Source organism: Miniopterus natalensis, chromosome 2 (assembly GCF_054644295.1).
Source record: "Miniopterus natalensis isolate mMinNat1 chromosome 2, mMinNat1.hap1, whole genome shotgun sequence".
NCBI classification, from domain to species: domain Eukaryota; kingdom Metazoa; phylum Chordata; class Mammalia; order Chiroptera; family Miniopteridae; genus Miniopterus; species Miniopterus natalensis.
This window is the reverse complement of record NC_142082.1, coordinates 1,482,829-1,495,936: the sequence shown is the minus strand read 5'-3', so window position 1 is coordinate 1,495,936 and position 13,108 is coordinate 1,482,829. Positions and strand designations below refer to the sequence as shown.

General features: G+C 50.4%; 1 protein-coding gene across 1 annotated transcript in view; it reads left to right on the top strand.

The window, feature by feature from the left end:
* The window catches only part of LOC148093619 (CUB and sushi domain-containing protein 1-like), a 379,865-nt gene that overhangs the window by 340,329 nt on the left and 26,428 nt on the right, over positions 1–13,108 (top strand). Inside the window, exon 3 of the mRNA XM_087815025.1 lies at positions 11,116–11,228. Coding sequence (XP_087671151.1) covers positions 11,116–11,228 — 113 coding nt within the window. The remainder of the gene's footprint in view (positions 1–11,115; positions 11,229–13,108) is intronic.

The following is a 13,108-nucleotide window of genomic DNA, read 5'->3' as shown; positions in this document are numbered from 1 at the left end:
CTAAGATGCCGCGATGGCCCCGCCTGAGGGGACGGAGGGGACTGTGGGGGAAACTGAGGACGGGGGGCATTTTGAAAAATTTATCATGTGCCTTGCGAAAGATTTCCAAAGTCCTTTGGTGCGACGTCGTTTGTCCTCCAGACAATGCTGTAAGTTTGAGCGTTGTCTCGATTTCCACTTTATCGCTCACGTGCCGGCTTATCCACGGTTTTACCTTCACCCCCCACCCTCCGACGCGCTGTGACCCCTCAGGCGTGTGCCCACCTCCTTTCTCAACTCCTAAAACCCGTGCGCAACTTCAAGAGGATCCCTGAGCCTTCATTTGGAGGTTTCCTTCCTATTCCGCTGACTGTGGGCAGTTTCTCACACAGGCCGTCACAGGAGCATGCGGGAAGCATCCCCCCGCGACAAGCCCGTCTCTGGGGAACAGGCTGCCTGAGGGAGAAGCTGATGGGAAAGCATTTTCTGGGCCAGGGCTCGGGGTCTGTGGCTCGGTTTCTTACCTGCAGGGAGGCTGATTGGGGCAGAGCCTGTCCCAGCCTCAGGTGCAGGATGCTGTTCACCGTCTCCGAACAATACTCTGCTCGCCCCTCGAGGTCCAGACCACGGGTCACCTACTTCGGGGTCCCTCCCCTGGTCGTTCGAGAAGTTGAAAGGTTTTCTTTTTTCTCGTAACGTCAGTGGCGCTCTGGATTCGCACCGTTGTAGTAACTGTCCAGGCCGCCTCCCCCTGGGTGGCCTCCGTCCCGGCTCACCCGCAAGCCCCTGACGATCCGGGGCCAGAATCCTCCTTATCGGGGTCGGGCACGTTTTCCCTTGTCCGCAAAAATCAGGAACTGATATGAAATCACTGATCGGTTACATGTTCATCTTAAATAGTCTCTTCATTGAACATGTAAAGTAAGAGCATCTTTTCCCGGAGAAACGACACGGGTCTAACTACGATCCGCAAAGATCCAGGAGACTGTGGATAGGAGGAGGCCTGGGCCGCGGGGCGGAGCGGATGCTGGACGCCCGCCTTTACTCCGCACCCGTGAGTGTCCTGATTCTGGAGGACTGTGCTGCTGTTGTCAGAGGGAGAGGAACCCGAGCCCTCTGAGAGGCGCAGGCGTGGGGGTGGCCCCGGCTCCGCTGTGACCGGCCCCCTCGCCGGGGTCTCTGACGGCTCCTTGCCGTGGCTCAGAGCCGTGCTCCAGACGTGTTTGCCGAACGGTGGCAGATGAAGGAGGGAGAAGGTGAAGAATTCAGCCACGCGGCTCAGTAGCTGAAGCTCCTGGAGGTTTATGAGAAAATGTTTTCCCGGGGCCGCCTCCGAGAAAGGCCCACGGAGACCACGTCAGGCCGACTCGCTTTGGTTTCTGTGCCTTCGTTGGGGAATGATTTTGCGACCGAGTCGGTCTGTACAGTTGGTAGATTACGTCAGAGGCTGAAAATAAGACTCACAACGAGATTCCCCACACGGGAGACCGGCGGTGCAGCCTCCTGACCCTGCTCCGCTGCTCAGCCGGGTTGAACACGACCCCCGGCCGGCGACACGCTCAGAATCCGCGGGTGAGAGAGACCGCAGCCCGGGTCTGAATAAAGTGCTGCATTTCTGTAATGGGCCTCAAATGTTTTAATTAGTACCTTAATGACTCTTGTAAATAGCTTATTTTAGAGTAAATTATGGCTTGTGTGAGGGACAGAATTAAATATGTAGATAACAAAGCCCTTTAAGGACATTGTCGAGAGCCTTACGCAGAAACTGCTCGCATAAACGGCGCCCAGACTGAAATAGCTTCTACCAGCATTTCCACAGTTAGATTAAAACAGTTTCCCTCGCGCTAAGCTGCCTCTACTCCCGCAAAGTACGCCGTGAATATTCAATGCCAAGACGTTTGTTATCATCGATTTCATTTTAGGGAAATAATCTTAACGACAGCTTGTGTTCCTAATAGTCACACGGTCCGAAAATGTGTTTGAGAAAGTATTGTACAGATTAGAATTTAAATTAGATACATACATTTCCATTAATATTTCAAATACCTAGCTTTTAAAAATAATACATTTGCCCGGCCGGGTGTGGCTCAGCGGTTGAGCGTCGACCTGGGATCCAGGCGATCGGGGTTCGATTCCCGGTCAGGGCACATGCCCGGGTTGCGGGCTCGATCAATGACTCTCTCATCATTGATGTTTCTATCTCTCTCCCCCTCCTTTCCTCTCTCTGAAATCAATAGAGATATATTAAAAAATAAATAAATAAATAAATAAATAAATAAATAAATAAATAAATAAATAAAAATAATACATTCACATGATAAAACTTTTCAAAAGGGGAAAGAAATCAATACAGGGGAATCTTTCTTCCCGCTGTGCCCGGCTCCTACGTCGCCCCTGCAGAGCCAGGGCCTGGCTAGGGAGCTCCCCTGGCACCGTCCAGAGTTTCACGTGCCGACGGGCGTCGGCCGGGGCAGGCAGGGTCTGCGCACGGCACACATGTAACTGGCACTCCTAGGGGGAGGGGCTCCTTTCCAGGACCCTCATCCAGACTGCGCTTCGGACTCTTGAACTCTGACGTCTTATTTTTACATTAAAATTCCTTAACTCCTGTGAAGGGGAAAACGTGTGGGAGCGCCCAGGGTGCCGAGCGTCGGGGATGCGCGTTGATCCCTTTATGGAAGCGCCCCGGCGCCTGCTGGCGCTCACCGCTACCTTGGCTCACCCCTCTGCGGTTTTCTCCTATGATCTTATTATACGGCCTTATTATCTTTAACGGATGATATTCGCTGAGTTCTTTTCATCTCTGTGGCTTGGATTTACAGCTCTGGCCTGAGCCGGTATTTACGGCCGTGGGCTTCTCAGTCGGTAACATAAAGCTGATTTGCACCCCCCTTTGCTTGACAATAGGGACTTAGAATTAAATCTGCAGCCTCGTTTAGTAGGCGTCTGTCTGCGCTGTAACTGTTCTGGCTCCTTACAGACACTGTGCTTTACCTTGGAATAGATAAATGCATAAATACTTATTTTTACAATGAAAAATATAGAGAAAAAATATTATTTTACATACTTGCATATATATATACACAAATACTTCAAGTATATACTTGAAATGTGTGCACGTGTATACATGTGCATATATGTACACACCTGCCTCCGCTCGGCTCAGGCAGACCCAGCAGGCACTTCAGGTTTGGGTCCCGGGCACCAAACAGAGCGTCGCAATAAAGGGAGTCGGAATCCTGCGGCTGGCGGAGGGTCTCACCTTCAGTTTGTAAAAAACACAACATGTGGGGAGCTCAATAAACTGGTGCAGTGAAATGAGACCTGCCTGTCTTCCAAGGTGCAAAAACAGAAGCATTTTAAAGGGTGTTAGAAAGAAATTAGATGGAAGTAAACCACTGAATTATTAAAGATTTTAGGTAATAAATGTATGTGAATTCATTCAGTCATCCATAAAGTTAGACTAATATTTTTATAATTTGGGAAAAACAACATACATGTTAATCTCTGTTAAAGTGGGCATCGGTAAAAGGTTATTTTCAATTTTTAATTTGCCTAAGAAAAGTTATATAATTCAAACCACTGTAAGAATGTGATTTAACAAAGTCATTAGGAAACTCTGAGCAAAGCAGAGAACAGGCCCTACCAATGGTGAACTGATTGCCTGGCTGGTTACTTAGCGTGACTCGTGGACGCACGTCAGGAGAGGGGCGCCGAGCAGGCCCGGCAGCCAGTGTCACTGCAGACCGTCCTCAGGAACCTCGCGCTGAGATGGAAGTGCCTCGCGTTCCCCGGCTGGTGGCGTGTCCGGGGCTGTGGTCATTCCTGTTTGGAAACCTCCAGGCCTGTGTGGCTGCCACACATCCATAAACTCTACGGGGACAAGTCCTTGCTGTTTTCATGCTTTTAAGAGGACGCCGTGTGGATTCAGATAATGCATCTCGAATTTAATTTCAGAAGCCAGATCTTGGGCGGTAAGCAGGACTTTTCATCCATAAAATGCCCGGGGAAGGAGGGCAGCTTATCTGAATGGTTTCACTCTCCGCCAAGTGTTTGCAGGTAATTGAAGGTCATCTCAAGGGGGAGTTAAGGCCAGAAGGTGCGCCAAGCGGCTGGGCCCGGAGCTCAGGGTGAGCCCGGCCTCCTCGATGGGATGATTCGGGTATAAAGTGAGGGCGGAGCGAGGGCACACCATCGCCGCAGGGCTCCCGAGCTCCTTTACGCTGAGACGGGAAGCGCAGCGCGAGGAGCGGGGATTGGTTGTCACCTGCGGCTTCCTGGGCGGGTGCCCTGAGCTGGGCCCCGGGCCTCCTGCTGTGCCTGGCACGGGGGTGGGTCGGCTCCGAGTCCCCACAGCGGGAACTGTGCTTGCAGCCCAGCAGTGGGCTCCCTCCGGCAGTCGGGGGGCGGCACAGGACCCGACGCTAGACCCGGGGGCGTGTAGGCAAACAGCGGGGCTGGGACCTGAGGGGAGCCCGTCTGAAAGTAAGCCTGCTAAGCCAAACTATTCCGGGACGTCCGTGAGCATCTACGTGAACGTCTGCGACACGCATTTCATAAACGCGCAGCAGCTAAGTGACGAGCCCAGACGCAGGGCCGTCCTCAGTGCCGCACCGAGCGGTGGCAAACCCGGAGCGGCCGACATGTGCACACCATTCCCATCTGTACTGAGTCCTAGTGTCTGTTTTTAAATAATAACATATCACTAATTTAGAAAACCTCATTTTTCCTTCAAATTTCCAGCACCAACTATGGGTCAGTTACCTTCACACACCAACGAAATATTGCATAGAGCACCGTCTAGATTCCTCCCGGAAGCGACGAACGTGTGAAAAGCTAAATGTTTGGAATAGAATAGAGCATTCTCATTATCAAGACGTGAAAGGGCTACGGGAAATCTCATAACATTTGGAAAGTATAACCAAAGATATTCATGTAAGAGAAACATGATCCTTTCCGAGGGAAAATATCCCTCTGCCGCTCCTGCAGAACTTGCGATAAGAAAATTAAGTATTCATTTCATCCTTCAGCTGTGCGTTCACCCCCAAGGTTTCCAATTCTTGCTTTTAAGAGCTCTGCCCAAGGACATGCGTGTCAGTCCTCATGGGTGAGTACAAAGCATGACATTTCTGGAGTGTGCCCGTCCTTGAAAGCCACCCGATCACGTATACATTGTTATTAAACGAATCAGAAACATTCCTAGCTTGTTAGTAGGAAAGATACATTGTTGCCTATGTGTGTGTCTCCACGCACCCCCGAGGACGGGGATCTCTTTATTTCTGAAATCAGTATGAAAACCGTTTCAAAGGGCAGTAAATCTTTACGTGTCCCTTCCGTGTTACCACTGACGGGGCAGATAGCGAGCTGCTTAGAATTGCTTTTAATTCCTAATTAGCTCTACGGTAAGATGCCTTGACTTTGAGTTGTCTCATGACACGGCGCCTTGGTTTTCTCTGTGGGACGCCGGAGCCCCTCCTGGTTCTGTCGTGTGTCACTGGGAAGGGCCTGGGGTGCGGGGAAATGGGGGTCTTTCCTGAGGATTTCGTAAATGCAGAATTTCTGCAAAGTCTCGTGCCTCTTGATTTTCCGGTCCACTAATAATTACAACTTAGAATTGTTAGGTACTCAGCGTTGGGCTGCGATAAAGGAGTAAAACCCGATGCCCGGATCTCTTTTCTTCTAAAACCAAACCAGACCCGCGTAGCCGCGGTAAGAGCTCGGGAAAGGGCGGAGCAGGCGTGTCACACCCAACTGGGGACTAATGGAAACAAGACTTTTAGCTTTAGTTTCCTAATGGCAGGGACAACGAAGACTTCACGTGTAGCAGCTTCTTCAAATATCTTTGCTGCCAGGCCATACCAAAGAGGCCAAAAAATTCAAAACAACATTATTTTAAAGAAAGCGTCCGGTAGTTCACTCAGTCTTTGCTGGAGAGAGAGGTCACATGGAGCAGTGACCCCCGAAGTGTAAAACTCAACCCATTTTTAGCGACAGAATTACAGACGGGGTTGAATGTGTGTGTCCTCATCTGTGTGCAGGTGCCCAGAACCGTGTGCACACTTTGAATGATTATAGAGCCCGTGTTTATTACCATGCAGTTCGTTTTCAACATTTAGAAGAATCTACAGGAATGAATAATAATTTTGCCAACACCTGTTTTCACACTGATGACCGTTCTGGCCCGGACCCTGCTGATGACGCAACGCCGGGGAATCGCCAGCGTCAAGGACCATTCCGCTCGGTGTCTGCGCCCTCAGCGCGTCCACTGTCGCCGGTTTTGTTCCGTAAACTTTATCTCTGTGTGTCCCCATAAAAACAGCCCAGGGGCCCTTTAGGACACGTTTTCTTTGTTCAAGGCTTAGTCTGGCTTCACCCACTATTTCAGATCAGTTAAACCTAAAGAGGAGTGAAAGTTAAGTGAGTTGAAGTGCGTGGGCATGTTTTGGGGGTCGCCCTATACACATGTATGAACATGCGCACACTTACACCCACGCGTGTAGTCTGTGCCGAGTGATGAGAATCTATAATCAAATTGATGTTTTGAGTAGGCCTCCATCTTTTATGTTGCTCGTTAGAAATAGTTGTGTGTTGGGTCGGAGAGAAGCGAAAAGTGAAATAGGCGCTGTTTCCAAAGGCCGAGAGCGAAGGTGTGAAATGACAGGCAGCCGGGCGGCGGGGGGTGAACACCTGTGCGGATCACCCCGTCTGCTTCCTTCCAGCATCGTCCTAAGCATTTCCCGAGCTTCACTCTAGACGGTAAGTTTCTTGAATGCGTGAAATGGATTAGCCATGAATATACGTTCAGTAGATGTCCAGCAAGTATCTGAATGAAGGGAAAACTGGTCGATCCTGGTTACGCAACATTGTCCTTGGGACCAAACGTGGTAAAAATTCAGGCTCAAATAAGGCGACTAGAGAAACAGTGCATCTTACAGCAGTAACAACTACAAAATAAATAGCTTCTGAAAAACGGTAAGCCCCGTATACTTGCTTTATTTTTAAATTTATCTTTATGGTTCGAAGTATTACCTCTGTTCCACGCGTCCCCGTCTCTGGACGTATGTGGTTCATCCGTTCGTATTTCTTTCCGTGGCCTGGACCCTATTCCAGGTACTAGCAGCGGGGCGGTTGCTTGAACATACCTAGAGCCGGGGTCTAAACATCCAGGGCCGGGGCCGCCGGGCAGGCTCCGTTTGTCCGCCGCGGTGAGCCCACGCAGCCGGGCGGTGGCTGCCTGAGGCCCTGAGGAATTAATTTAATCGGTGAAACGTGGGCTAATTTAAGGTCACCGCCGACTCTAAGGGCACGCTCCTCACGTCACCTGTAATGCCAGGCCAGGCCTTTTTGTAGGCGACGTTGTAGGACACCCACGTGAGCGTAAGGCCTGCAGGGCAATGTCATTAACTATCACGTACGAACGGGAGTTTGGCAACATTTGGCTTTTCAGAGATTTTCTTTAAAGCCATTGGTTCACTGGAATAAAATTTAATTTAGTGATTTTTTTTCTAATTTACTTAAAATATATACTTGACATTTTGACCAAACAGTAGTTAGGAAGATAGTCGACATTTAGTCACAGACACGGTCGGTTGTGTGGCCTGTGGCGGGGGACCGGGCGGGGAGCCTCGTGTCTAATGGGACCCTGACCCCCGCCCACCGGGGGCGAAGCCGCACTCGGCCTGCTGTCGGCTCGGCCGCTCTGAGTGTCTGGTTGTTCCCCCTGCACCCCCAGCACCCCGACTGCTGCCCTGGTGGCCGTGGGGGGAGTGCCTGGGGCAAGAGCACAGGGCGGAGGCCCGGAGGTGTTTCCCAGGGCGGCCTGCCCCGGGATTTCTTGGGCAAGCTTGTTCAATCCCGACCCCGGAGCTCGTGCGTCCGCCCAGTGACCGTCCCTGGACGTGGGCGTCGCTCCCAGGAGCCGGCTCGGCTTCCCCCCGACAGCCCCCCACTCCCACAGGCCCCAGGCCCGCCCGGCTCGCTGGTGAGGGGTCCCCCCCTGCGGAAAACACGGTAAATGAGGTTCTGTGGGACAGCAGGGAACAGGGAGAGGGGACCGTCCGCAGGGAGCGACGGGCTGGTTTTCACCGAGGGTGAGCTGGGCCTCAGGTCAGGGCCCCCCTTTGCCCTTGGTGTCCTTCCTCCCACCAATGACTCAGGTGACGTCCTAACGGCGTGAATGGGATAAAATCGGGGTGTTTTCTGCAGTGAGGACCGTGGCAGGGATGTTAGGTGCCCAGACTCAACCCGGGGTGGAGCCGACGCCCCCCCAGCTCAGCCGGCTGCTGCGTGACCATGTGGAAATGCCAGCTTAGAATTTTGGGCAAAATTACGGCAGAAGATCCATGGTGAACAGATGCGCGTGTCCTCATGGCTTGATTTTCTCCCGGTCGCCTCGGAGTGGTCCCCGTACATGACCCCAACCCCCTGAAATTCTGTCTGAGTCATGGTGTGCGAACCAGTAAGTCAGGTGTTCGCAAGACGGGGGACGGTGGAGAGAAACGGGAGCATTTTTCTTTCTTGTTTTCATTTACACCCCACTTTGCCGACGCCTCCGAGGTTGTAGCTGGAGGCAGAGAGGCCGACGAGACATAAAGGACATGGGCGGCCGCAAGGTCGGGTCCCGAAGGGGGACGGACGTGTGGAATCTGAAAGGAGGCTGCTCTGCGGGGTCACACGTCCCTCGGGAAACGCCAGAAACCTGTCCCGAAATTTCATTTCAACGAAGACACAGCCTCGCACAGCCCCGTGATGTGTCGGGTACTGAAAACAAACCAGTTGTTCGTAGGAATAGATCTTCCTCAAAGGAAGTTAGATGACAGTGAAATGTGTCCCCAGGGTCCTCGTGGGAAGAACGTAAGTGACGTAATAAAGGCCCCGTGAGCCGCGGATCTGCAGGGAGGCCGAGTCTCCCAGGCCTTTCACGGGACCTCCCCTCCTTGTGAGTTGGAGTAATGACGAAACACCTGAACCACACGTTTGCTCTCCGAGGTTCTCCGGGACCTTCGAGACCCGCTCACCGTCTCCACCTGGCCCCGACCCACCGACAGGGCCCACGGCCCTGCTGATGACGGGCCAGGCGCCTTAAACACAGAGGGGCCCGGGGGGAGGGGGCGTCTGTAGTACTTTCAACAATAAAGATAAATTTAAAAAAACAACACTAATGCACCCTTCAGTGTAACAAAAAAATTTAAATACAGCGTCGTACATTTCTCTGTTTAGTCACTGACTGGTTTCTTTCGTCAGCATTTATAATCCTCAGGGTATAGTTTTGTCCATGTTCTGTTGCAGCGAAGCCTTTAATTTTATTTCTGACAGTGACTATGAATGGCATCGCGCTGTTCGTTTTGGTGTCCGTGAGTTCAGTGCCTCAATGTAGAACTACGATTGGCTTTGAAGGAAATTTAAGAATTGTAAGTTGATTTTACAATATGAGATGTTTCTCCCTACACCAATACGTTACCATCAAGGCTTCTTAAGTCGTGGCTCAGAACAGTTACAAAAATAATTTTAAATACTTACATATAAAGGGTTTTTGTGTGCGCATTGTGTTTCCCACGCAAGGGCGTATCCCACGTGTCAGCTCTGGGGGTCGTCTCACAGCTCCGTTGACATAATTGTGTAGATAGTTGTGTCACCTGCAAGCGGGCGATTGTGTTTCACGCTCTCCGGCCCCTCTGTGCTCGTCTGCATTTCTCAGCTGGCCGGACCTTCCAGCAGGACCGGGAAGGAAAGCGGCCAGGCGGCCCTGGGCCGCGTCCCCACCGGAGGGGGCGCTCGGTTCGCCCCCACGCGTGACGTCAGCCGTGGGGTTCGTGTAGATCCTGTCGGGTTGGGGGGCCCCCACGCGTGTTTCACCGAGAGGTCTTTTCGTGGTCGGCTGTGCCCCCTGACAAATGCTCTTTCCTTCCGTGCTGTTTCTCTGCGTTCAGTCTTTATCGATTTCCGCGTTTATCTTTTCTTTCTTGCCTTCTGTTTGCTTTAGGCTGACTTTATTCTTATTTTCTAAGTTTTCGAGATGGGAGCTTGGGTTATGAATATGAAATTGTCCTACCTTCTAGTGTATTTTTAGTGCCATTACTTTTTCTCGCTGCCCTGCTTAGCTGATTCCGAATCCGTAGCTCCTGCGCTGTGAACTTTATTTAGTCCAGTGTATTTTTCCGTGTCCCTTGCGACTGCCTTTGACGCATGGGTGGTTTTGAAGTGCGTGGCTTAGTGATTGGCGATTGTCCTTTCATTTTTCTCTTCTTATTAGTTTCTATTTTGATTCTGCAACCTACCGAGACTGTAATTAGGTTCAGCACCGCGGCCTGCGCCGCGAGCGGGAATTTCTCCCGGGGGGACGAGCGTTCGGGCTGACTTCCCCTGGCATCGGAGGCTTGTGCTCAGGCTAAATTAAACCACACATCTGTACACAAACTGCTTAATTAGCAGACTTTAGGTAAAATACCAATGGGTAAAGAGCCTCTTTGACCTTTCAAGCACTGCTAGTAGAGTTTTATGAATATCGCCGCACGCGTCCACTCACCCAGAGACATGACTTCACCACATTAGCGTCTGTAAAGACATCCAAACCCAGTGAAGTGTGAAAAACATCTTAAAATTCAAAAGATCGGTCCTGAAATCCAGAGAGTAACATCAATGTATCTGACCTCTGCTCAAGGTCACGACTGATTATTGGTTATTACGCTGCGACTGGCATGTTTTCTTTTCAAGGGTCACTTGGGTTCATGTCAGGGAGATTTTAAGAATAAGCTCGTTACCGGTGAGATGAGACAACCCGCCTCCTAATAATTTAGGGGCAGACGGTAAACTCAAAAGCAGGCGCAGTAGCATCTGGTCTCACGTAGCAGGGATGAGGCGACTTCACTTTGTTTGTTTTCTCTTTGGGGCAGCGATCATCTGGCTCCTTCAAGAGGAATATTCTCAAAAACCGTCGACGCGCAAAAACTCTAGCGATCGGTCGGAGCCGCTTAATTACCTAGCAGAGCACCTTGTGTGCAGATCGTGACATTGTCCAGTCTTTGATCTCAAATAGATATGCCGCCGTGAGAAGAGGGACCGAATGTGGTCCTCACACTAACGTGCGCGGCCCATTCCTGCTTTTTAACTGTGTTCCTCTGTTTCTCTGAAACCCAGGCTCTCGGGGTTCCAGCTGCCCTCGTCCGTCGTGAGCTCGGGGTCCATCCTCACGCTGTGGTTCACCACCGACTTCGCCGTGAGCGCCCAGGGCTTCAGGGCCCTGTACGAAGGTAGGACCTCGCCGGGCCCGCGCCCGCCCGCCGCGCACCGGCTCCCCTCGCCGCCCTGGGCCAGGGTGTCGGTGTGACCGCAAAGCCCAGGGGACCCAAGGGGGTCAGCGTTCGGATTTGTGTGATGCATTGGAGATTGAAGAGCGCCATTTGCTCTCATTGCCAAACTTTTGAGCACAACACGTCTGTTTATAATTTTCCTTTATCGGTGGAGAGAAGTTTGGGGAATTTTGAACGCTAATTGACAGCACGCCTTTTCCCTGGAGAAATATTCTTAGCACAGATGAGTCCTCTTAAAATGTCGTTGGATGATAATACTGGCAGTGCTTGAGTCAGGGGAGTTCTTTTAAATGGATTTTTGTTTTCAAAGGTGGAACTGCTCCTTGAAGAAATTATTTTGATTTTACCGTTTGGTCTTCGCCGGGCCTCCGGGTTGCGCTGCGTTTGTTTTCGTATTTTCAGATTTGCGTAAATGCCGCAGTGGGTCTGTTGTTTCACAGAGACGTCTTAAAATTTATCTTATGTGTAACACGAAGGCTATTATTTTCAACATATGTAAACTCCCGTGAATGGATGAAAGACCCGGGCGGGGTTTAGGCCAGTCCCTGTCGGCAGCACCCACCTGTGACGCAGGATGTCCCGGCCCAGTCCCGTCTCCGGGCCCGGGCAGGGCTCCCTCGCTGTGGGAGGTAAAGTCTGCGTGTGCTTCCTGCAGCTGCATTCGGCTGCTGTGCAATCGCCAGACGGTGTGAGGCAGGCTCTCCTCTCTGTGCCTGCTTAAACAAATCAGTTTTGTGGGTTTTTTTAAGTTTTATATGGAATGATCCTTAGGAAGGGCAAATACTCTGATTTCAGTGTCCTCCTGGCCACAGTGTTTTTGTAAAAACCGGCACCCGTGGCCTGAAAGGATGAATCATCTTTAGGTTCATCATTGACTGTCAGGGAATAATTTAATGTTTGGAGAGTAACAGGCTAATTTAACCTTAATAGGTACTATTCCCTTTCCAGCTGCCTTGTATCTGCCACTTCCCATGTACCCTAACTTCACACACTTAGAAGAACAACTGTTTCTAAGGCAGCGTGTCCTGGTCGCCTGGGAAACCTGCCTTGTCCCCCCATCGCACGTGCCCTTTGCTGAGAAGGATGACAGAGCTCCCGCCCTCGGGAAACCTCGGGATCTCCTCCCCTTCCTGGCGGAGTTGGTACTAGAATATCCTGTTTGCCCGTTTTCCTAAGATGAACGTAGACACACTGCTGGTGAGCGATGGACACAGGAGCGATTCCGTGGAATCTTTCTGAGCTGTCGCTGTTGGGTCGTTGCTTGTCATGATGGGACAGCACAGAACTATTGGGGAGACTGTCTCTGTTAGAAAAATATTTATGTTTCTTAAAAAAATATTAGAGAAATGACTTGAAACGTGAACAGGACCGTAAGTTAAAGATGTTTTTTTTTTTTAAGACTTGATATTTGAAATGCTTTTATTTTGAAATTTATATTTAAATAGTGATGTTAGACTATAGTCTCTTTACAAGTAAATGCAAGCCTTTGTTTTGAAAGAAAAAACCTAATTAAAAGGGCTTTGTCAGCAAAACCAAAATTGTATAGAGAATTTAATATCAGTATTTTTAACTTATTTCTCAATAGCTTAAAGGTCTCCTGAGAAAATGAATGTGTCCTATCTGGAGAAAAACCATAATTATAGTCTAAACAGAAGATTAAAGACTAGAGAGAATTTATCCAGAAGAGAGTGAAGCTTTCCCTGTAAGCAGCAGCTGACTGATAATAATATCAGTTCCCACCATGAGTTTAGAGACAACTGTGACACACCCAGGCAGTGTCACTATAACAAGTGAGATATTCTTACAGAGTGTATAAAATA